General features: G+C 57.0%; 1 protein-coding gene across 1 annotated transcript in view; it reads left to right on the forward strand.

Moving 5' to 3' along the window:
• Window positions 1–473: 473 nt before the first annotated feature.
• Ltbp4 (latent transforming growth factor beta binding protein 4) overlaps window positions 474–21037 on the forward strand; it is a 34376-nt gene continuing 13812 nt past the window's right edge. The window contains 25 exon segments of the mRNA XM_021223335.2: window positions 474–634; window positions 2504–2562; window positions 2709–2841; window positions 3274–3383; window positions 8034–8225; window positions 8516–8763; window positions 8850–8952; window positions 9323–9397; window positions 9472–9594; window positions 10064–10228; window positions 10719–10868; window positions 10978–11112; window positions 11536–11670; window positions 11761–11886; window positions 12610–12735; window positions 13167–13409; window positions 14345–14470; window positions 14561–14680; window positions 15628–15756; window positions 15947–16072; window positions 16472–16594; window positions 16733–16864; window positions 19611–19726; window positions 19728–19743; window positions 19832–19957. Of these exon segments, the coding sequence (XP_021078994.2) occupies window positions 489–634; window positions 2504–2562; window positions 2709–2841; window positions 3274–3383; window positions 8034–8225; window positions 8516–8763; window positions 8850–8952; window positions 9323–9397; window positions 9472–9594; window positions 10064–10228; window positions 10719–10868; window positions 10978–11112; window positions 11536–11670; window positions 11761–11886; window positions 12610–12735; window positions 13167–13409; window positions 14345–14470; window positions 14561–14680; window positions 15628–15756; window positions 15947–16072; window positions 16472–16594; window positions 16733–16864; window positions 19611–19726; window positions 19728–19743; window positions 19832–19957 (3283 nt within the window). The 5' untranslated portion in view covers window positions 474–488.

Consider the following 21037-nt stretch of genomic DNA (forward strand, 5'->3'; position numbering starts at 1 on the left):
CTGGTAGGTGGGTACAGGAGGAACTATCAGTTCCATTAGCCAGACAGCTACATTCTAACAGAACACCCCTAGCGCGGAGCGAGGGGTGAGGCCTGCTAGCCTAAGTCCAGTTTAGAGGACCTGGACCGCCCTGAGCATCCACTCGGTGGCAACCACTTTTGTCACTTGGGGCCTCGGCTCAAGGGAGATGCTCGGCAGCTAGTACCCGATTCCTGAAATCCTCCCACCTCCAAGAGAGTCCCCGCCGGCGCCAGCCCGCCCGGCACCTGTCCATCTAGCTCCTCCCCTGTCGCGAACCGATTGGCCTCTCTCAGAGCGCTGGCAGAGCAGGGATCTGATTGGCGGGAAGTTTCACAGCCCTAGGCTTGCACCGTGGAGAAAGTGAGTCGGCCTCCGGCTGGGGCGGGGGTGGGGGCGGGGCTGGGGCCAGGCCGATCCGGACCCACTGGACACACTGCCTCCCGGAGCCGGACTCTGCACCCGACAGGATGCGCCTGTCTGGCCTCGGTGGCCACCGCCCCCTCCTCCTGCTGCTGCTGCTGCTCTCAGCCGCCACCTCTGCTAGCAGCCCCAGCCCCACCCCCAGCTCTAGCCAGGCCGTCGAGGACGCGGTGGTCCCGGGCCACCAGGCCGGGTAAGCCCACCGCAGATCCTTCTTCCTCATGCATGCCGCACGCAGTAAGGCTGGTGGTCCCGGAGGAGCAAGACCTTGAGATGTAGGAGACTACAAAGCACATGCTTTTGGTGGGATGCTAAAGTCAAGGCGTGGGTCTATTAGGAGCGCCTATTATGGAGGCGTTAAAATTCGAGAGATGCCGAAAATTGGAAGGAATCCCCAGGGTGGTGGGATGGGTGAGGCTCCGGCCAATTCCCGAGTTTATTGGGGGGGGAGACCCCACTTGTTACCACTGTAAGGCTTCCAGTTGTCTTAGAATGAGATGGGTGGGGCCCTTGAACTAGCCTGGAGCTCCCCAAGTTTCTTGAATGCTCAAGAAAATGAGGTGCTGGAAGGCTGTGGTGAGATCTAAAAGAAAAAAAATGACTTCTGGGTTTCTAGGGGCGCTGGATTAGCTGGAAAGGACTTCTGGATTCTTCTGATGGATTAGGAAGACGCGAATGGGCCTCGGGCAGGGGGACTGGCGGAGCCTGTGGGGGGATCCTCGGGTTTTCTGAGGCTCTAGTTTGCTGAGATCAGAGCTCCTCGGGATTGAATGGATTACGAATGATTCGGTGGCGAGAGCCAGGACAGTTTACTAACTTGAGGGTTAAAGGTACCCATCTCATCCGCGGGTGGCAGGGTCGGAGGAGACGGTCTGCCTAGAACCCCGGCCCTGCGCCTGGCAGCCCTGCGCTCGCTCCGTTACAAAGGCCGCGGGCTCCGCTCCCGCCTCGGTCTCTGGGAATGCGTTTAGTAACCCGAGCCGCGCCGGGGGCGGGGCTGGGAAGGGGTTAACCTGGGAAAGAAAGCGGGAGGGCTGGCGACAGGATTGAGGGGGTCTCGGGGGCTCCCCCGCGGCAGCCTGCTAACCCACTGAGCCTCACTCCCGGGGAACGGGTCCAGGCATGGGATGCCCTTTGTCAGCATCTCCCGGGGTTGCTCTCTCTGGGCCTGAACGTGCACCTTCGTTCCTCGCCCCCCTTTAACGTGGGGATAATGGACTTGTCGGGGGGGGCTGGGTTGCGACGTTGTGGCCCTGTAGCTGAGACCCCGTGGCGCGGAGACATGTCCAGGAAAGACCCTGTCCTCTCTCACCCTGAAGCCCAAGGGCCAGGAGACGCCGGTCCCAGGGCGTCTGGGAAGGCAGGAACCGGAGAGAAGTCAGGCCTCAGGATCCCCAGCCCTGGCCTTCGGTGTCCCCTTCCACCTCAGCGCTGAGCTGGACCCGCAGGCTAAGGCGACACCGCGGTGCACAGCCGCCGAGGCCTGTGCATGTGGCGCCACCTACCGGCAGGGCTCAGGATGGCGGCTGAGTCGCGACTCGCGACGAATGGGTGGGCGGAGTTCTAGATCCCAGACAGTCCAGGCTTGGAGATGCCCTTAGAGATCTCCTTTGCGTGTTTCTTAAAACCATCTTAAGCCTGGCGTGGTGGCTTACGCGTGTAACCGTAGCTTTAGAGGGGATGAAGCCAGAGGACTGTCGCGAGTTTGAGTTCTGCCTGGGCTACACAGTAACGTTCTTAGACCAACCAGAGGTACAGCCCATGACCTCTCTCAAAATAATGATAATGAGTTCGAGGCCAACCAGAGCTACATAATGAGAATCTGTCTCGAATAACGATGACTGATGGTGATGATGGATTTCATAAGACACAGAGATGTAAATTTTGTGGCCTTTACTGAAAGTCTAGGCCACTTTGTGCGGAGAAGTGCCTCGAGTTAGGTTACTTATCTGCTTGAAGTTCCCTCTGTTACTGCGTGGTTTCTTCTCTGTGATCCACCCTGCCCCCCTTGGGGAGTTTTGGGGTGCTCGCTGCCTGACCAGCTCCACGCTCCTGTTTACAGTGCTGCTGCCTGTCGCTGCTGCCTAGGCCAGACACCTAGGAAGAGCCATTGCACCAGAGGTAGGTTCTTCCCCGGGGGATACGGGTAGGTAGGGGAGGATGAGAGGCCTCCTTCTGCGGCCTCATCCAAAATGAAGAGATGGATACAGTCGATGGAGGCTTGGCCTTCCTGATGCTCCTCTGATTGTCCCCGATTGTCCCTGAAGCTTCTTGCAGGGTTCGAAACTGCCCACCTGACAGGTGCACAGGTCTCCAGGGGTGCCTGACCCCAACACCTCCAGTGCCCAGTCCCAGCCCCGCGGAGAAGAGGCAGGTGTCCCTCAACTGGCAGCCACTAACGTAAGCCGATCTTCCCTCTGGGACATCTAGCCCCGTCCACCCCCCCGGCACACACAACACACACTGGTCTTTTGCTGGCAGTCCTTGTGTTCTATTTATTCTTCTCCTTGCCTGGCTTAATTATTAGGTCATGGCTTCGTGGTCTGTCTCTGTGTCCCCCATTTCTTCTTTCCGCCCATCCCATCGCTGTCCCTATGTCCCTTCCATTTAGTTCTAAGTCTCGCTTCTCCTCTCTCCCCTTCTTTCCCCTTCTCTCTGGAAGCATTTCTCCAAAGAACATCCAAACCTTGCTCCCCATAAAAGGGCTGGGGGGGGCAGTGTTGGGCAGAGCCATTGATTTCTAGAAGTGCTTCTGGCTTAGAAGGCCCTTTCCGTGGGGTGAGGGGACCGATTGAACAGTGGTGACAGCCTCTTCCGTCCCCTTCCACCCAGTCTGCAGGAGGCTCGAGCTCTGCTGAGGCAAAGGCGGCCCCGAGGGCCGTGGGCCCGGGCACTGCTGAGAAGGAGGCCCCCACATCGCGCCCCTGCCGGCCAGGCCCGGGGTAAGAACATCCGCCCTTCCTCCGCGGAGGGGGCGGAGGGGGGTAGTTCCGGGCCAGATAAAGCCGTCTGGTTCCCACGGTGCTGCCGCCGCCAGCCAGCCCCCCTTCGTAGCTCAGTCCACCCCACTCCCCAGGACGCGGCCACCTCTAGGGACCCCCGCGTCCGACAGTGCGAGGTGAGCCAGGGACAGGACTAGACGCAGGCCAAAAGCGCTGACCCATCCGGGTGGGGCCGGGAAGCCAGGCGTCCGGGCTCCTGCAGCTGAAGAGGGGGGCAACTCACCCAGCAGAGAGCGAGCTGAACCAGCCCAGACAACAAAAGCGATTGTGCGGGTTGGCGCCTGCCCGGGCACAGAATGCCCAAGATTGCGGGACGGCTGGGGCCAAAGGCCTTTCCCTCTTACATGCCAGACCCTCCCTTGGCCCCGTTCTAGCTCTCTACCCCAGACTAGAACACTCTATAGACTCAGCCTCGCTCAGAAGCCCCCTCCTGCTGTGTGGCCTTCAGTCCAGATGCGTCCCCTCCTTCCTAAAGTTTTCCAGATGTCAGCCCCAGACCAGATGTGAGGACCCCCACCCACAGTCTGAACCCACCCCTTGCCTTTATTCATCCCGACCTCTTCACCAGGTGTAGTAGTCTTGGCCTGATGCTTCAGGTGTAACCCTGGAGCCTCCTCTCTAGAATCCAGCTCTTCTAATTCCTTCATGTGTCCTGTGCACCGACCCTTCTCTTCACCCACAGACGTGCCATCTCGCTGCCCACACGGGCCGTCCTTGTCCTCTATCTAGATGAAGCCCATTTTGCCTGTGCCTAGTCAGAGGACCAGACTTTAGCTGGCTCCCCAAATGCGGCCCCCATTGCTCTGATGGATTTCCTCTGCATGGATTCAACTCTGGATGAGGGCAAACGGGCAAACCCGCCCGCCCCCACCTGTTCTCTTCCCTGCTGCTCCCCTGCGGGCCCCATCCACTTGTTGGAGCGCGGGTGGGAGCAGAGGGGGCGCCCTCCCCTTCCCCCTCCGAGTCTAGCGCCCAGCCTTCGCGCCTCTGGCTAAGCGCCCAGCCCCACGCGCCCCCGCGCGGCCGCCCGGGAGGGAGCGGGGGGGGGTGCTGAGCGGGGGCGCGGCCGCCCTCCCCCGCGGGCGGGCGGGCGGGCGAGCGGGCGGGCGCGGCCGGGCCCCTCGGGCGGGCTGGGGCGGCGGCGCGGTGGAGCGCGGCGCTGCAGCCATGGCGGGCGGCGCGCGGCTGCTCTGGGTGTCGCTATTGGTGCTGCTGGCGCATCTGGGGCCGCAGCCCGGCCTGGGCCGACCCCGAGAGCGTCTCCGCGTGCGCTTCACCCCCGCCGTGTGCGGCCTGCGTTGCATCCATGGGCCCACCGGCTCCCGCTGTACCCCGACCTGCGCGCCCCGCAACGCCACCAGCGTGGACAGCGGCGCGCCCGGCGGGGCGGCCCCGGGGGGACCCGGCTTCCGCGCCTGTGAGTGCGGGGTGGTGCTCCCGAGGGAGGAGTGCCCGGAGGGAGGACCCCCCCAGAGACAATGCCCTTGGGAGCAGGAGCCCAGACTCCATGTACAGACATGCTGGGTTGTTCGTGGGGTCTTTGAGGAAGGGGGCTCTGAATTCCTGGTTTGGGGAGTGGGTCCCTAGGGCGCTGATTTCAGGGGCAATGAGTGTTTTCGAGGACCTGTGGTGTCCCGCGTAAACGAACTGGGACTGGCTTTCATTCCTTTCAATCAAGGCAGGCATCTCAGAATTGAGGGACCTGGGAACTTTTGGGAAGGGGTCCAACTTCGGAGATTGCGCGTAGTGAGTTAGCAGGGATTGTTTCAGGGTCGCATGGGGGATGGCTCAAGTTTCTGTGTCTCTTTGGGAGGGGGAGAATAGTCCGGATTGGGATTGCATGTGATGAAGTGCTAACCGGGAGGGGGCTCAGAAAAGACAGTGTCTTTCGGCAAGACCTGAATTACTGCAGTTCCACGTGCGACAGATATCCAGATAGGAGGCCTGGGGAAAGGGCGCCCCCTGGGGGAGGAGGGGGACGAGCTTGCGCTTCAGCCACCTCTAGACCAGGGGAGCACTTTGGGGTTCAGGTGAGGTCGGGAGGGCGCGCCACCTGCTATCCCAGAGTGTGGGCGTGGAATGGTTTTCTGGGGGTCGGGTTTTACTTGCCTCCCACCCCTCACGGCCCTCTGGAACGGGGAGCGGGGCCCCTGGCGCCGAGAACTCGCCCAGGCTGGCCCCCAGCCAGCCCAACCCGGCCGGCGTGAGCTCATCTCCCGCCTGAGCCCCCGCCCGCTACCACTCCCTCTCTCCGCCCCTTCCTCCCTCCTTCCTTCACTCCCTCCCGGCCCAGCCCCAACGCGCCCGTGCCAGGCGCCGTGCCCAGGCGGGTGCCAAGCCCCTGGAGGCACAAGGAGGGACATGTGAAGGCGGGCTGACCTCGGCAAGACCCTGATGTCCTTAGCTCCCTGTTCTTCCAATGGTGTGGGACGTGGAGTTAGCTTTGCCCACCTGGCAGGAAACCCTTGGTATGGGCACCCTGAGGTGGGGGCGAGGCGCGCGCGGGGGACCGTCTGCATTCAATCCAAGAGCAGGCAGTGGGATGATTTAAGAGGCTAAGAAATGTCCCTAACCTTGGTGGCTTCTATCTACCAGAGACACTGCCATTTTTGCGATCTGGCTTCTCTGTTTGAGTCCTTCTTAAACTGTGTCACTTAAAGAACCTTATTAAGGCACTTGGAGTCCAGACTTAACGCTTCTACCGGGGCTCCGGGTTTCTGACCACCGGATCCTAAGGTCCTCTTCACCTGGCGTCAAACACTCCGGGGACTCAGAGAAGTTCCTTCTCCGTCTTTGGAGGTACTCCTCCAAGCTGCGCCCCTCCCTGGAGAACTTTAGTATTGTGACCCAACGGCTTCCCACTCTCCAGAAACCCTCAAGTACAAGCCTTAAGTGGAGATAACTCCCTCTCCAGCCCTCCCCCCAGATCTCTTCCACGTAGCCTTCGGTTTTCCTTTCTTTCTAACGCAGATTCTCAATTTTTCTAAAGTTCTGTTCCACCTGGGAACTTTGGCTTCCTACCTATCTTCAGAGAAACCCAGAATTGGTCTCAATCAATAGATCCTCCCAAGAACACTCCAGGAAATGTGCTGTTATCACAGCCACTAATCAAGACGCGGGGCAACCAGGCCCTTAGCTAGGAAGGAATGGGGCTTTCACAGAACCCTAAGCAACTTGAGACGCTTAATGTGCTGGAAACTTCCAGACTCCACTTCTCCTTGTTCTCAGCACCCTCACATGGGCCACACCCCCGCTTTCAAAAAAAAATACTAGAGTCCTGTTTTCTAGGCAGCTCTCCGAAAGAACTTGAAAGACTCTTAGCTGAGAGGTTAGATTGGCTCTGGGCTAGCCTTTCCCTGCCTTCTAGAAATCTTGGGTCGTCTTTGAACCCCAGAGTACCTGCCTCTGGCCCATACCTTCCAAGGACTCGTCAAACTGAGGTTTCCCCCTCCGACCCCCGTGATTTCTTTTGCACAGTTGCGACTCAGAAAATCCCACACACACCTCCCCGGACAGCCCGGGCTGTCTGCTCCCTCCTTCCCCTGAGCGCAGCTGTCTCCAGCTGTTTTCGGCAGCCCCAGGGGATGAAGGAGGGGGTGCCCTCGAAAGACACGTCCGGCCTCCTTTGGCTCTGCAGCCCCGGGCTCCCCAAGGGTCCGGAATGCGGAGACGACGCCCTGCCCCCGCCGCACCCCTTTCTTTGTTTACACCGCCGCACAGCTGGCAGTGCCCCGCCCAGAGGTGGCCTGGGGCCCGGAGAGGGCGCGCACAGGGGAGTAGAAGCGCGTCCCCGCTAGCTGCCCCGCCCGGTGCTACCGAAGGCGGGGAGGGAAGGCTAAAACTCTTGCTAGCGGTCTGAGGGAGGAGGCGGGACTACGTCTCCTAGCTCTCCTAGGAGTAGGAGGGTCGGGAGTCAGAGCAAATCAGAGGGAGGAAAGCGGGTGGGCGGGACTAATGCTACCTAAGGAGTCCGGGTTAGGTGGAGCTTACGATCTCAGGTAGAAGGCCATGTGGGCGGGACTAGAAAGGAGTGCCTGGCCAAAGAGAAAAACTGGGACGTCTTGGATTCCAGCTCAGGAGGCAGAAAGAGGAAGTGTTGGGTTGGGCAGAGAGAGCTCTGGAGGGGCAGAGGCAACCCAGTGGGCGTGGATAGCACTGTCTGTCCCGAACCCCGCCAGAAAGGGGGGGAGGCGGGGGCGGCGCGGAGTGAGCCCACTTAGTAGGCTTTGAACTTCGCAACTTGACCCAACCGATATAGTCATATAGTCGGCCAGATTTGGACAGTGGCCACAAGACAACTAAAATAAAAACCTGGGGTAGTTAGTGGTGGACAGAATCAGAGGCAGGAGGATCAGGAGTTTAAGCATGGGCTATATAGTGTGTTTTTGAGGCTAGCCTGGGCTACATTGGCCCTTATCTCAAAACACAAAAGCAAATGAAAGAAAAAGATACCTAAGGTGGAGGGATGGACGATGAATGTACCTTGAGGGCCTTGCGTTATAGCGCTGGGGACTGAGTTATCCTGGGTTCATGTGACACAGGGCTGTCTGCCAGGCATAGTACTGATTTTTTTGTGTCCTTGCTTCTCAGACCTATGTCCCTTGATCTGTCACAACGGTGGTGTGTGTGTGAAGCCTGACCGCTGCCTCTGCCCCCCGGATTTCGCTGGCAAGTTCTGCCAGTTACATTCCTCCGGGGCTCGGCCCCCAGCCCCAGCCATGCCGGGCCTTACCCGCTCCGTGTACACCATGCCACTAGCCAACCATCGCGACGACGAACATGGTGAGAATTTAGCCAAAGGGCTTCTGGTCCCCTTTCACTTCAGCAACCGGACCAAGTTTGTTGCCTTCTCTGCTATCCTCCCAAGTCCGGTTTGGTAGCTTCCAGCTTAATCCCACCACTCGGGATGCAGAGGCAGGAGGATGACTGATTACATTACCACCCCCACGCAAAGAAACTCACCCAGATACCAAGTTTATACTCTTGACAGCCTCAGCTCACCCCTCCAGTCTGGTCCCAGCAAGGCAGAGCTGGTGTGTGCATATCCTTTTGTCCGTCTTGCCTCTGCTCAGGTGTAGCATCGATGGTGAGCGTGCACGTGGAGCACCCCCAGGAGGCATCCGTGGTGGTGCACCAGGTGGAGCGTGTGTCGGGCCCCTGGGAAGAGGCCAACCCTGAAGCCCTCGCCAGGGCTGAAGCGGCAGCCCGGGCCGAGGCGGCGGCGCCCTACACGGTGCTGGCCCAGAGCGCGCCTCGCGAGGACGGCTACTCGGACGCCTCGGGCTTCGGTTACTGTTTCAGGGAACTGCGTGGAAGCGAAGTGAGACCAGGCCCGCGGGCTGGGGGAACCCCTAAAGCATACCACCGCGCGGGGGCGCGCTCGCTCACGCCCCGCTTCTCCCACAGTGTGCGTCGCCGCTGCCCGGGCTGCGGACTCAGGAAGTATGCTGCCGAGGGGAGGGCTTGGCCTGGGGTGTCCATGATTGTCAGCCGTGCTCGGAACACCTGGGTAAGCCCCAGGTCGCCCCCAAACCTCGCCTCTTCTCCTCCGGGCAGAGATAAACCTCGGTCACAAATTCTAGCTACACCTACCTTGTTGGGGGGGGGGATCGTTTCTATTTTAGATATTTTTTCCCTTAGCGTTGAGTCCGTTTACTCTATTTTCGGATTTGGGTCACACTTTTCAATCGGCGTTTGTGCCTCGGTGCCATCCATGCATTTCTAGAGCCTCAGGCGTTACCTACTAAGCTGCCAAAGGGAAGCTGATTTGGTACTCAGACCACACCTCATTCCTTTTAGCCCTTCCCACTTAACCTTCAGAACTGCTCGGCCGTCTCTCTGCCAACCTGTCCCTGCCCCGACCCCTCCTTTCTCCACAGGGCACGCCAACCGAGTGAATGGCCCAAATGGACCTTGTCCAACCGGCTTCGAGAGGGTTAATGGGACCTGCGTAGGTAAGCCACGGCGGGGGGCGGGGCTGCCAGGGAGGTGGTCCCCGACTGGCCAAAAACGTCCTTCATCCTTGCAGATGTGGACGAGTGCGCCACAGGTGGGCGTTGCCAACACGGGGAGTGTGCCAACACTCGTGGCGGGTACACGTGCGTGTGTCCGGACGGCTTCCTGCTGGACTCCTCGCGCAGCAGCTGCATCTGTGAGCCGCCGGGAGGGGCGTTCTGCAGCTGGCGCCCAAACCGCTGCCGACCCTAGACAGTACCCCAGAATGCTCATGGGCCCCTAGGCCCCTCAGATACACAAGCCCTTCAAGGCCCCCTCAGACTTATCCTGGATCTGCAGAGAGGCCTCCGTGATGATTTCAGCAGCACCCCTCCCCTTTTACATCCAAGCCTCTCAGAATCTTGAGTTCCCTTTAGGGCCTCCAAATTCTCTCAACCCCTTGACCGACCTCCAGACAGTCTCAGGATTCTCATATCTGGCTTCTCATTTATGCCCTACTCCAAGCCCTGGGCACCCTCAGCTGTATTTCAGACCCCCCTCTCCCAGACTTCCTAAATGCCCTTTGCACCCACCCACTAAATCTTCCCTGGGGCCATCCCCCTCCCCCCTCCCAGGAACATTGAACTCCTCACCCGCCCTGAAGAATTTCTTCCCATCCCCCGCAGCCCAGCACGTGATCTCGGAGGCAAAGGGGCCCTGCTACCGAGTGCTCCGTGATGGCGGATGCTCGCTGCCCATTCTTCGAAATATCACCAAACAGATCTGCTGCTGTAGTCGTGTGGGCAAGGCTTGGGGGCGTGGCTGCCAGCTCTGCCCACCTTATGGTTCAGGTGAGCTAGTCCTCCTGACCCATCCCTTCCTAACAGATACACAGACTCTGTATCGACCCTGCCTTACGTGTGTGTGAAGAGTCCAGCAGGAAGCCGTCCGGACACACACACACACACACACACACACACACACACACACACACACACACGCTTCAAACCTGGCGGTGCCTTGGTCACACTCGCAACCTCTGGCCACTTCCGCATCCTAGACTCAGCCCTAGGCTGAGTGGTTCGCCACACCTACTCCTGGGCCATATAACCTTCAAATTAGACTGACCAGAACTCTGCCGCCATCCCGAATGAGGAAAACTCATGGCTCTACCATTGGCTTCGGGAACATCTTATTCTATGACCAGTACACTACTCCACCCAGCACATAAACCAGACTCCTGATGCTATCTCAGGTCAAGCTTTATTCCTAGCCCAGGTCTGCTCATAAGAGCTCATTCTGTCTCCTCTCCTAACCCCCCCCCTCCCGTCTTGTTCCCAGAGGGTTTTCGGGAGATCTGCCCAGCTGGCCCTGGTTACCACTATTCAGCCTCCGACCTCCGCTACAACACCAGACCTCTGAGCCCGGATCCACCACGAGTGCCCTTCACTCAACCACGAGTTTCCCCAGCCACCGCGAGGCCACCCACAGGTGAGCTGGACCTTGCATGGAGGGGACATCATTTTCCGGGTCCGCCTGAGGTCCATAGAGGGGCAGCACCTGAATTTAGACTCCCAGACCAATGTTCTTTCTTTATCAGGCTTTCTGCCCACTCGGCCTCGGCCTGAACCCCGGCCAGGGCCTGAACCCCGGCCAGGGCCTGAACCCCAGCCTGGTCCTGAATTTCCGCTGCCCAGCATCCCTGCTTGGACTGGCCCCGAGAGTCCTGAATCAGGTGCGGTGGGAATCTGAGGGTGAAGTTCTGTGGGGCTTCGGAGTGAAGGTGTTGGGGAAAAGAGGAAGGATGGAGAGAGGGGAGAATCTGAAGGTTTGGGTAGTGGCTCCCTCAGGTACTAGAGTCACGGGCTCCAGTCCTCTGCTAAAGGAGCAGTCTTGAGACACCATTTCTTACCCCGTAAAACGGGCGTTGTGAGGGGTTTCAAGAAGATAGCTCTCCAGTATAGGATGTGTGAGTGTCGTTGTGGGCAGATTCAGGCAGATGTGATGAGACCCTCATAAGGGTAAATGACAACATGCTTCTCTAAGATCACACTTGGGGTGGGGACACTCATCAAGTCACCTTAAAGGAACAAAGGGTTCTGGGATGGAAAAGACCGTTGGTTCAGAGTTATGGGAACCTGCATGGCTGCTTCCCCAGGTCCCTCCTCCTCCAACGTGTGCCAGCGCAACCCCCAGGTTTGCGGTCCCGGACGTTGCGTCCCCCGGCCCAGTGGCTACACCTGTGCGTGCGACCCAGGTTTCCGGCTCAACCCCCAAGGCACTCGCTGCGTAGGTGAGCTGGGCGGAGGGGCCAGGGGGGCCGGCGCCGGGGTGGAGTTCTTTGCCTGGCCACCGCTGTAACTAGCCTCCTTCGTGCTCTCAGACGTAGACGAATGCGGTCGCGTACCCATGCCCTGTGCTCCTGGGCGCTGCGAGAACACCCCAGGCAGCTTTCGCTGCGTGTGCGGCACGGGCTTCCGAGCAGGCCCGCGGGCTACAGAGTGCCTGGGTGAGAATCCCGCCCCGCCGGGCCCCAGGCTCCACCCCTGCTTGGGTCTTGGCTCGGTTCTCACTGCAGAGCCGCTCACGCCTGCTCCTTCGCCTTCGCCTCCCCACTCCGGTCCAGCTCTATTACAGCACCCTGTCCTGCCCTGGCCACCGCACCAAGATCAGCTCGGCTCCACCCCTGCTCTGCACCTAACCTGGCCCTTCCTCTGCCTGTGGCCCAGCTTTTGTCCAAATCCTGTCCAGGCTCTGCTCTCACAAGCTCCGCCCTCCCTATCCTCGAGTAGCTCCCGCCCCCAGGCCCCGTCTGAGTTCTACAATTTCTGCAGTCCCAGCTCTCCCTTCAAACTGCCCGTTCGTTCTCTGGTCTGTCCCTGCCTTCCTTTGGGCCACAAAGATTCCTTTCCTGCCCTTGTCCTTTCCCAAGTCCTGTCCTCCCTAAATTTGTCCCCTCCCAGGATCTGGCTCTCTGCGGCGGTCCTAGCCAGCCCTTGTACTAACCTCCGGGATGGATCTCCGCCTTCGCTTTAATTAAGCCGACCCACTCGAGCCCCGCCCACCTCCTTAGCTCCGCCCCAGACTAGCTTTGGTCCTAATTTCGCCCCGCCCTGGTCCTGCCCTCTGCTGCTCTCACTCCCCCCTACCCCCCCCCGGGCCTCACATCATCTCTCAGGGCTCAGGGACTGTGTGTGTCTGCCGGGTCCCAGCCCCTGGGTTCTGCCCACAGATGTGGACGAGTGCCAGCGCGTGCCGCCGCCGTGTGACCGCGGGCGCTGCGAGAACAAGCCAGGCAGTTTCCTGTGCGTGTGTCCCGCCGGATACCAGGCAGCGCCGCACGGAGCCAGCTGCCAGGGTGAGGGTCTGGGAGGGGACGGAAAGACAGAGGGTGTGAGGTGAGGGGTGAACAGGCAGCGATGAGGTTGGAGAAACTGAGTCACGGAGCAATGGGTGGCTTACTGATGGGGGACGCAGACCAGACTGCCTGGATCGGAGGGAAAGGCCAAGTGACCGTGGAGGATGGAGAAGGGACGGAGATGTGAGTGACTGGGACAGATGGCTGGGTTGCGGAAGACCAGCGTAGCTCAGCTCATGGGGACCAGTGAGACCGAGTTCCAGGAGCCAACCACACAACTCGTGGTGGAGGATGGAGAGTCAGAGTGCTGGAAGACTGGAGGGAGGAATTAGGCAGGGCGGGAAGACAAGACAAGGGGGCTCAGGGTGTTGCATGGTGGGGAGCAGTGAATCACACCAGAGACCCCCCCCCCGGGGGCTGGTTGCTTGCAGATGTGGATGAATGCACCCAGAGCCCAGGCCTCTGCGGCCGCGGGGTCTGCGAAAACCTGCCTGGCTCTTTCCGCTGTGCTTGCCCGGTTGGCTTCCGTGGCTCGACGTGTGAGGAAGATGTGGACGAGTGTGCCCAGCAGCCTCCGCCCTGTGGGCCAGGCCGCTGCGACAACACTGCGGGCTCTTTCCACTGTGCCTGCCCAGCTGGCTTCCGGTCCCGAGGACCAGGGGCCCCCTGCCAAGGTGAGGGTGCTGAGCCGGAGCCTGCAGCACCATGGCATGGCTGTGGGGGATGGAGAGAGACATTACTTGGGAGTAGAGAGGCCTTAGGATGCTCTGTGACAGAGTCAGGTGAGCAGAATATTGAGAAAGCCAGATCTGACCAAACTCTATCTTCTTTCCTTTCTTCCTGAGAGAGCTCCTTCATATTCCCCAATGCGTAATAGCCTTGAACTCATGACCCTCCCTGCCTCTGCCTCCTGAGTGCTGATGTTAAGGGTGTCCACCAATAATTAATGCCTGATACCCCGTTTAATTTTTTAAATTCATTATACAGTGTTCTGCCTGCATGTATCCCTGCAGGCCAGAAGGGGGCACTAGATCTTGTTACAAATGGTTGCGAGCCACCATGTGGTTGCTGGGAATTGAACTAAGAACCTCTGGAAGAGCATCCAGTGCTCTTAACCACTGAGCCATCTCTCAGCCCCCATTTTAAAACATTCAAAACCACATTTATTTACTTGTTTATTCAGTGCAGGGGGAGGGCGTGAGAGGGTGGGTGGGGCTGTGCCACTGAGGGAGGTCAGAGGACAGCTTACTGGAGTCAATTCTGTCCCTGTGGGTCCCAGGGATCAAACTCAGCCTTTTGTGCTGGACCATCTGGCCTCCCTGCTTTGTTTGGGGAACCTTAAGGTAGAGACAGGTGCGTCTCAGACACGGATAGGGCAGTGCCTTGGTCTTCCTGGTGGCTCGACATGGAAGACCACCTCGGAAGACCCGGATGGCTGGGTCAAGAGTAGAATTCTGGCTGACATGGTGCTTCTTATCTGTAGCCCCAGCCCCCAGGAGGCTGAGGCAGGAGGATTGGTGTGTTTAAGCTGGAGTGCTGGGGTAGGTAGGGATGGCAGTGTGGAGGGGCCCAGACCTCTTCCTCAGCTTGACTGACATCTTCTGCCCAGACGTGGACGAGTGTGCCCGGAGCCCCTCGCCCTGTGCCTACGGCCGCTGTGAGAACACGGAAGGAAGCTTCCAGTGTGTCTGCCCTACAGGCTTCCAAGCCAACACTGCCGGCTCCGAGTGCGAGGGTGAGGCCGGGGAGGGAGGGAGGGGTGTGGGAGGGTAAGGAGGCCTGGGGCCACTTCCTCAAGATGGCTCTGTCTCTCCCCGCTTCTCAGATGTGGACGAGTGTGAGGACCACCTGGCCTGCCCTGGGCAGGAGTGTGTCAACTCACCGGGCTCCTTCCAGTGCCGGGCTTGCCCAGCTGGCCACCACCTGCACCGAGGCAGATGCACTGGTGAGATCAGACCCAGCTGGGGCCTGGGACCTGTATCTTAACCCTGAACACCCGGATTTTTGACCCTTGACTGGTCTGTGACCCTGACTTGACCTGTAAGCTGGAACCTGGATCTCAGTCCCTTTACAGGAACCATGACAACTTGACCACACTCTTGGCCCTGGGTGACTCTTGACTGTAACCTAGGAACATGTGACTCTGCTGGGTCATTTTGGGGACTAACCATGACCCTTGATGACAACCCCTGACTTTGACTCTTAGCAATAATACATTTCTGGACCCTCACTGTCTCCTGGCCCATGACCCTAAGTTTGACTCTGTCATCTCATCCTAGTGGAAAAGCCTACAGTCCTGATACTTCTACTCTGTCTAACCCTTCCCCCACACCCCTTCTCAGAACCTCTTCCCTGGAGCTTATTTGGGTGCCTGACCCTTGACCCTGACAGCAGGCAGGATTCTGGACTCTGGCTGTACCCTCTGACTCCAGCTTACCGTGACACATTTATTCAGCAATAATCCTAGTATCATAATACCCCAATTCATCCCTTACCTTAGTTAATTTCTGATCCCCTCTGCCAATGTAGAGCCAGCCCCTTCCCCTGACCCCAGGACCCCAGTAGAGGGACTCTTAGAAACCCAGATCCAAGCCGGGCGTTGGTGGCGCACGCCTTTAATCCCAGCACTCGAGAGGCAGAGGCAGGCGGATCTCTGTAAGTTCGAGACCAGCCTAGACTACCAAGCGAGTTCCAGGACAGCCTCCAAAGCCACAGAGAAACCTTGTCTCGAAAAACCAAAAAAGAAAGAAAGAAAGAAAGAAAGAAAGAAAGAAAGAAAGAAAGAAAGAAACCCAGATCCATAGGACGTCTAGTCCCAGAGTGCTCATCGGTCCTCCATTCAAGACCCTTTGCTCTAGTGGACCCCTCTGAGCCCCCAAACCTCCCTCACAGATGTGGACGAATGCAGCTCGGGCACCCCTTGTGGTCTCCACGGCCAGTGCACCAACACCGAAGGCTCCTTCCACTGCAGCTGTGCTCCAGGTTACCGGGCGCCATCTGGTCGACCTGGGCCTTGTGCAGGTGAGATAGCCCACCAGAGTAAGGCCGGGGTTCTGGGGCAAAGCCCGTTAGAGATGTAAAGTGGATTAACACAGGGAGTTTTCAAAATAAGTTGGTCTTGAAAGTTTCGACTTGGGTGGTGGGGCTGCGTTTATGTTCAGGGCTTGCACTGGGGAGCCAACTGTCCAACCCTGACTCTTGTGTGCCCTAGACATAAATGAGTGTCTGGAAGGCGACTTCTGCTTCCCCCACGGAGAGTGCCTCAACACCGATGGCTCCTTTGCCTGTACTTGTGCCCCTGGCTACCGGCCTGGACCCCGCGGAGCTTCTTGTCTGGGTCAGTCCCCAGTCTGTATCCGAGCATGGAAAGGGAGGGCTTATAGCAGGGACAGGAGGGACAAGGGGAAGAAGGGTGGGAAGGGGGTCACGGGAGTGGAGCTTTGGAAGGGTGGGAAGGGGGTCACGGGGGTGGAGCTTTGGAGGCCTGGAGGTGGCATTCATGGAGAAGTGGGACATGTCAGGAAAAACTGGAGTAGTGATTAGAAGGACCTCCGACCGGAGGCAAGGCTTGCAAAAAAAAAAAAAAAAAAAAAGGTAGGGCCTAAAGCAAATGGGGTGAGGCCATCCTTTGATGGCTTTGGAACTTGGAGGGTCTGGATGGGGGCGTTGGGGGCGTGGCCTGGGATATTCGGCAGAGCAGGATGTGGCCCTGGGTTTCGGATGCTGTGTCCTGCAGACGTGGACGAGTGCAGCGAGGAGGACCTTTGCCAAAGTGGTATCTGCACCAACACTGACGGCTCCTTCGAGTGCATCTGTCCTCCTGGACACCGCGCTGGCCCAGACCTTGCCTCTTGCCTTGGTGAGAGGCCTCACTCCGCTGCCTCCCTGCTTCTCCTGACTTCCCGTATCGTCTCCCACCCCTCGCTCTCTTCCCATCACCTCTGCTTCTCCCCCCTGACTCCTGCTCCCTCGTTGTCTCCCCGGCTTCTGTCTTCAGACATTGACGAATGTCGTGAACGGGGCCCTGCCCTGTGTGGGTCTCAGCGCTGTGAAAACTCCCCCGGCTCCTACCGCTGTGTGCGCGACTGTGATCCTGGCTACCACCCTGGCCCTGAGGGCACCTGTGATGGTAAGACAGGTTCCCCCCAAGTCTGTGGCAGGTTGCTGCTGTCTGCGCCCCTGGAAACCAGAGGAGAGATACCCTGCCTCAAAAACCTAGGAGAGTGCCTCGGCTAATACTTCCTTTCTTTCCGCACTGCTTTCTGGTGGAAAATAGCCACTTCTGTGAGCATGTGGTTAATTATGGGCTAGGGGCTTTCTTATCAGGAATCAGAATGAACTAGAAGCTAGAAGTTCATTCTGACTTGCTCCAATATATGTATGTATGTATGTTTGTTTGTTTTGCTTTCGAGACAGGGTTTCTCTGTGTTGTTTTGGAGGCTGTCCTGGAACTCACAGAGATCCGCCCGCCTCTGCCTCCCAAGTGCTGGGATTAAAGGCGTGCACCACCAATGCCCAGCGCTCCAATACATTTTTGGGGGAAGGAGTACTGTGTGGATCAGTATTTTCTGTAACCCATGAAGCAAAACCTTTATGGACTGCGTTTCCTGGCCCAATGGCTAAACCTCTGACTCAGGCAAATTGAATTTCTTGAGATCTCAATCATTAATTCTGAAGATTTCAGTAAGTACCTGCTAGACACCAGACACTGGAACCACAGCAGGAAACGAGCCAAACAAAACCCCTGCCCTCGTGAGCTAACATGAGGAATAGTTAACTATGTAGATAAATTCAGGGATCATTCCACAGATAACTTTGAGGCCCTTTCTGTATGACAGACGCTGTTGATGCCTTGACAGGCAGGAATCCTTGTTGGTATGGGGTTGCATGGTCGCTGGCTGCACACCAGTGACTTTATTGGTTTAATGCCAAGGTTGTTTTGTGGAGAAAGTGTCTTGGTGTGTGGTCCGTGCGGAACTTCAACTTGGTTTTGTTTTTGTTTTTGCTTTTTGTTTTTTGTTTTGAGACAGCCTGCATTCAATTGTCCCTCCTCTTCCCCCATTGTGTGTGTGTGTGTGTGTGTGTGTGTGTCTGTGTGTGTGTGTAGCCCTGGCTGGCTTGGAATTCACTATTGTAGGATGCCTGGAACTAGCAACAATCCTCCTGCCTCAGCCTTCCTAGTTTTGCATTCTAGTCATGCACTAGTACACCTGGTCCTGACTCACGAAAGTGCTGCAATTACAAGCATGTGCCATCATGCTAGCTTAAAGGCGGGTTTAAGAAAGAGGCTATGGGGGCTGGAGAGATGGCTCAGCGGTTAAGAACACTGACCTCTCTTCCAGAGGACCCTGGTTCAATTCCCAGCACCCATGTGGCAGCTCTCAGCTGGCTGTAACTCCAGTTCTAGAAGATCTGACACCCTCACACAGACATATGTGCAGACAAAACACCAGCCACATGAAAAATAAATAAATAAGCAAACAAAAAAATAGAGAGAGGCCATGAGCTGGACATGGTGGCACACGCCTTTAATCCCATTACTTGGGAGGCAGAGGCAAGACAATCTTTGTGAGTTCCAAGCCAACCTGCTCTACAAAGAGAGTTCAAAGACAGCCAGGGCTACACCGAGAAATCCTGTCTGGAAAACCCAAACAAACAAAAATCCCAGAAGGAGGCTGTAAGATTGAGAATTTCCCTCAGTTGATAGGGCGCTTGCCTCTGATGCAAGACAGGCAGACACTGGATAAACTAAATGGACTGTTGTCCTGTGATCCCAGCTTTTGGCGGGGGGGGGGTAGGGGGGCTGGAGAATCAAATGTTCATGGTCATCCTTGGCTATGTAGCAAGTTTGAGGCCAGCCTAAGCTACATGAGACCCTAAATAAAAAAAAAAAAAAAAAAAGAAAGAAAAGAAAAGAAAAACAATTTAGCAATTTTTTTTTTTTTTGGTTTTTACGAGACAGGGTTTCTCTGTATTGTTTTGGAGGCTGTCGGTTCAGCCCAGCCTCGAACTCTCAGAGATCCACCTGCCTCTGGCTCCCGAGTGCTGGGATTACAGGCATTTGCCACCACCGCCCGGCCCGACACTAGCTTTAAAGGGAGAATCTGGGTGGTAGCATCCACTCCTACGATCCCGGTAACTGGAAGGTGGAGGCAGGAGTTTACGGTTTTCCTTGGTTACATAGGATTCAAGGGCAGCCTGGTCTACATGAGACCCTGTCTCTAAAACAAAACAAAGTTTAAAAGTGAAGGAAAATAAGCTAGGCATGGTGGTGTGTGGCTTTAGTCCCGAAACTCGGGAGGCAGAGGCAGGCGGATCCCTGTGAGTTCAAGGGCAGCCTGGTCTACAGAGTGAGTTCCAGGACAGTCAGGGCTATGTAGTGACACCCTGTCCCATTCCAAAAAAAGGAAACCAAAAAACCAAACACCAGGAAGGCAGTAGGAAGTAGAGGTCATGGATTTGAAAAGGAGTCAGAAGTGGGGAGGACGGGAGTTAACTGGAGCAGCGAGAAGAATTGGTGGAAATGATGTCAATACAGCACTCGTGTGAAATTCTCAACAAAACAAAAGGGGGGGGTAAGTAGGCAGGGCAGTGGTTGAAGGTACCGATCAGGGATTCTTGATTTGTCAGTGAAAGGAGGGTCAGGGGCCGTGTACACAGCTGTGGGACACACCTGGCGGCCAGAACCCCAAAGGCTCTGCGATGGGAGGAGTATTTTTTTGAGCTGTTTCAGAAAGGGCAGGAAGGACCTAAGAACTGGTAGCCTCATCCAATACCGCGCTCAGGGGCTTCTCGATCTTAGCGATTGGAGGTAGCGTTAGGACACCACCCCCGACCCCACGCCCCTTTTCAAGCCTCTTTACTCTCTCCTGCAGATATAGATGAGTGCCAAGAATACGGCGCTGCGATTTGTGGGGCACAGCGCTGTGAGAACACCCCTGGCTCCTACCGCTGCACCCCTGCCTGCGACCCCGGCTATCAGCCTACTCCAGGGGGGCGGGTGCCAAGGTGGGTGTCCACAGGGTACTAGGTGGGATGTGGAAGGGACTCGAGGTTTCACTGTGGCTCTATTGAAATGGCTTTCTGGTCCTTACAGATGTGGATGAGTGCCGGAACCGGTCCTTTTGTGGTGCCCATGCCGTGTGCCAGAACCTGCCTGGCTCCTTCCAGTGCGTCTGTGACCAAGGCTACGAGGGGGCACGGGATGGGCGTCATTGCGTGGGTAAGGGAGGGACTGCAGGGGTGGGTGGGACCAGAGGGGGGAGTAGGGTGGTCTGGCCCTGCCCATCTCCACTCTTCTGGAGAATTATGAGCCTCTAGATTTGCAGACTTATTTCCCGGAACTTAAGTTCCGAGACATACCAGTTGAAACCACCCTGCCACTGGGCGGTACTGGCGCACACCTTTAATCCCAGCACTTGAAGGCTGAAGTAGGGTCATCTCTGTGAGATCAAGGCCAGCCTGGTCTACAGTGCGAGTTCCAGCACAGCCAGGGATACACAGAGAGACCTATCTCCAAAAACAAAAAACCAAAACCAAAATCGATCCTGCAGTGCCAAGCATGGTGGTTCACTTCTTTAATGCCAGCATTTGGGAGACAGAAACAAGAGGACTGCTGTGAGTTCAAGGCCAGCCTGAGCTACATAGCAAGTTGCAGGCTAGTCTGGGTGATGGAATAGGACCTTGAATCCAAACAAAAAGAATCAAGTGACAGAAACCTTACTCAATTAGCTGCTGTTTCTTTGTTTTTAAAGATTTATTCATTTTAGTTTGTGGATGTTTTTCCTACATATATTGACATGCAAAGGTCAGAAGAGGGCCTTGGACGCCCTGGAACTGGAGTTATAGATGGCTGTGAGCCACCACGGGGTGCTGGGAATTGAACCCTGGGCCATCTGCAAGAGCAGTAAGTGCTCTCATCCACCGAGCCATCTATCTCTCCAACCCCCAATTAAGTTTTGTGGGCTCATTAATTTTTTTCTCAATGAAATAACATTCCAAATCCTTTTGGCTTTTTTGTTTTGTTTTCTTTCTTTAGTTTTTGTTTTCCCTTCAGGGGAAGGCGTCTCAGGCCGTGAACTCACAGTGTAGACATGAGTGACCTCCAGTTTTGGATCCTCCTGCCTCCACTTCTGAAGGGCTGAGGTAACCGACCTGTTATCCCTGCCCTTCAGAAGTTAGCACCAAGCTCCAGCCACATTTTTACATCTTATTAAGAATAGAACCTCTAAATTACCATAGCTGGCCTTGGGTTCACTTTGCAGCCAAGGAATTTGTGAAACTCCTGCCTCAGCCTCCCTAG

The sequence above is a fragment of the Mesocricetus auratus genome, unplaced genomic scaffold (genome assembly GCF_017639785.1).
Source record: "Mesocricetus auratus isolate SY011 unplaced genomic scaffold, BCM_Maur_2.0 Super-Scaffold_100038, whole genome shotgun sequence".
Lineage (NCBI taxonomy): Eukaryota > Metazoa > Chordata > Mammalia > Rodentia > Cricetidae > Mesocricetus > Mesocricetus auratus.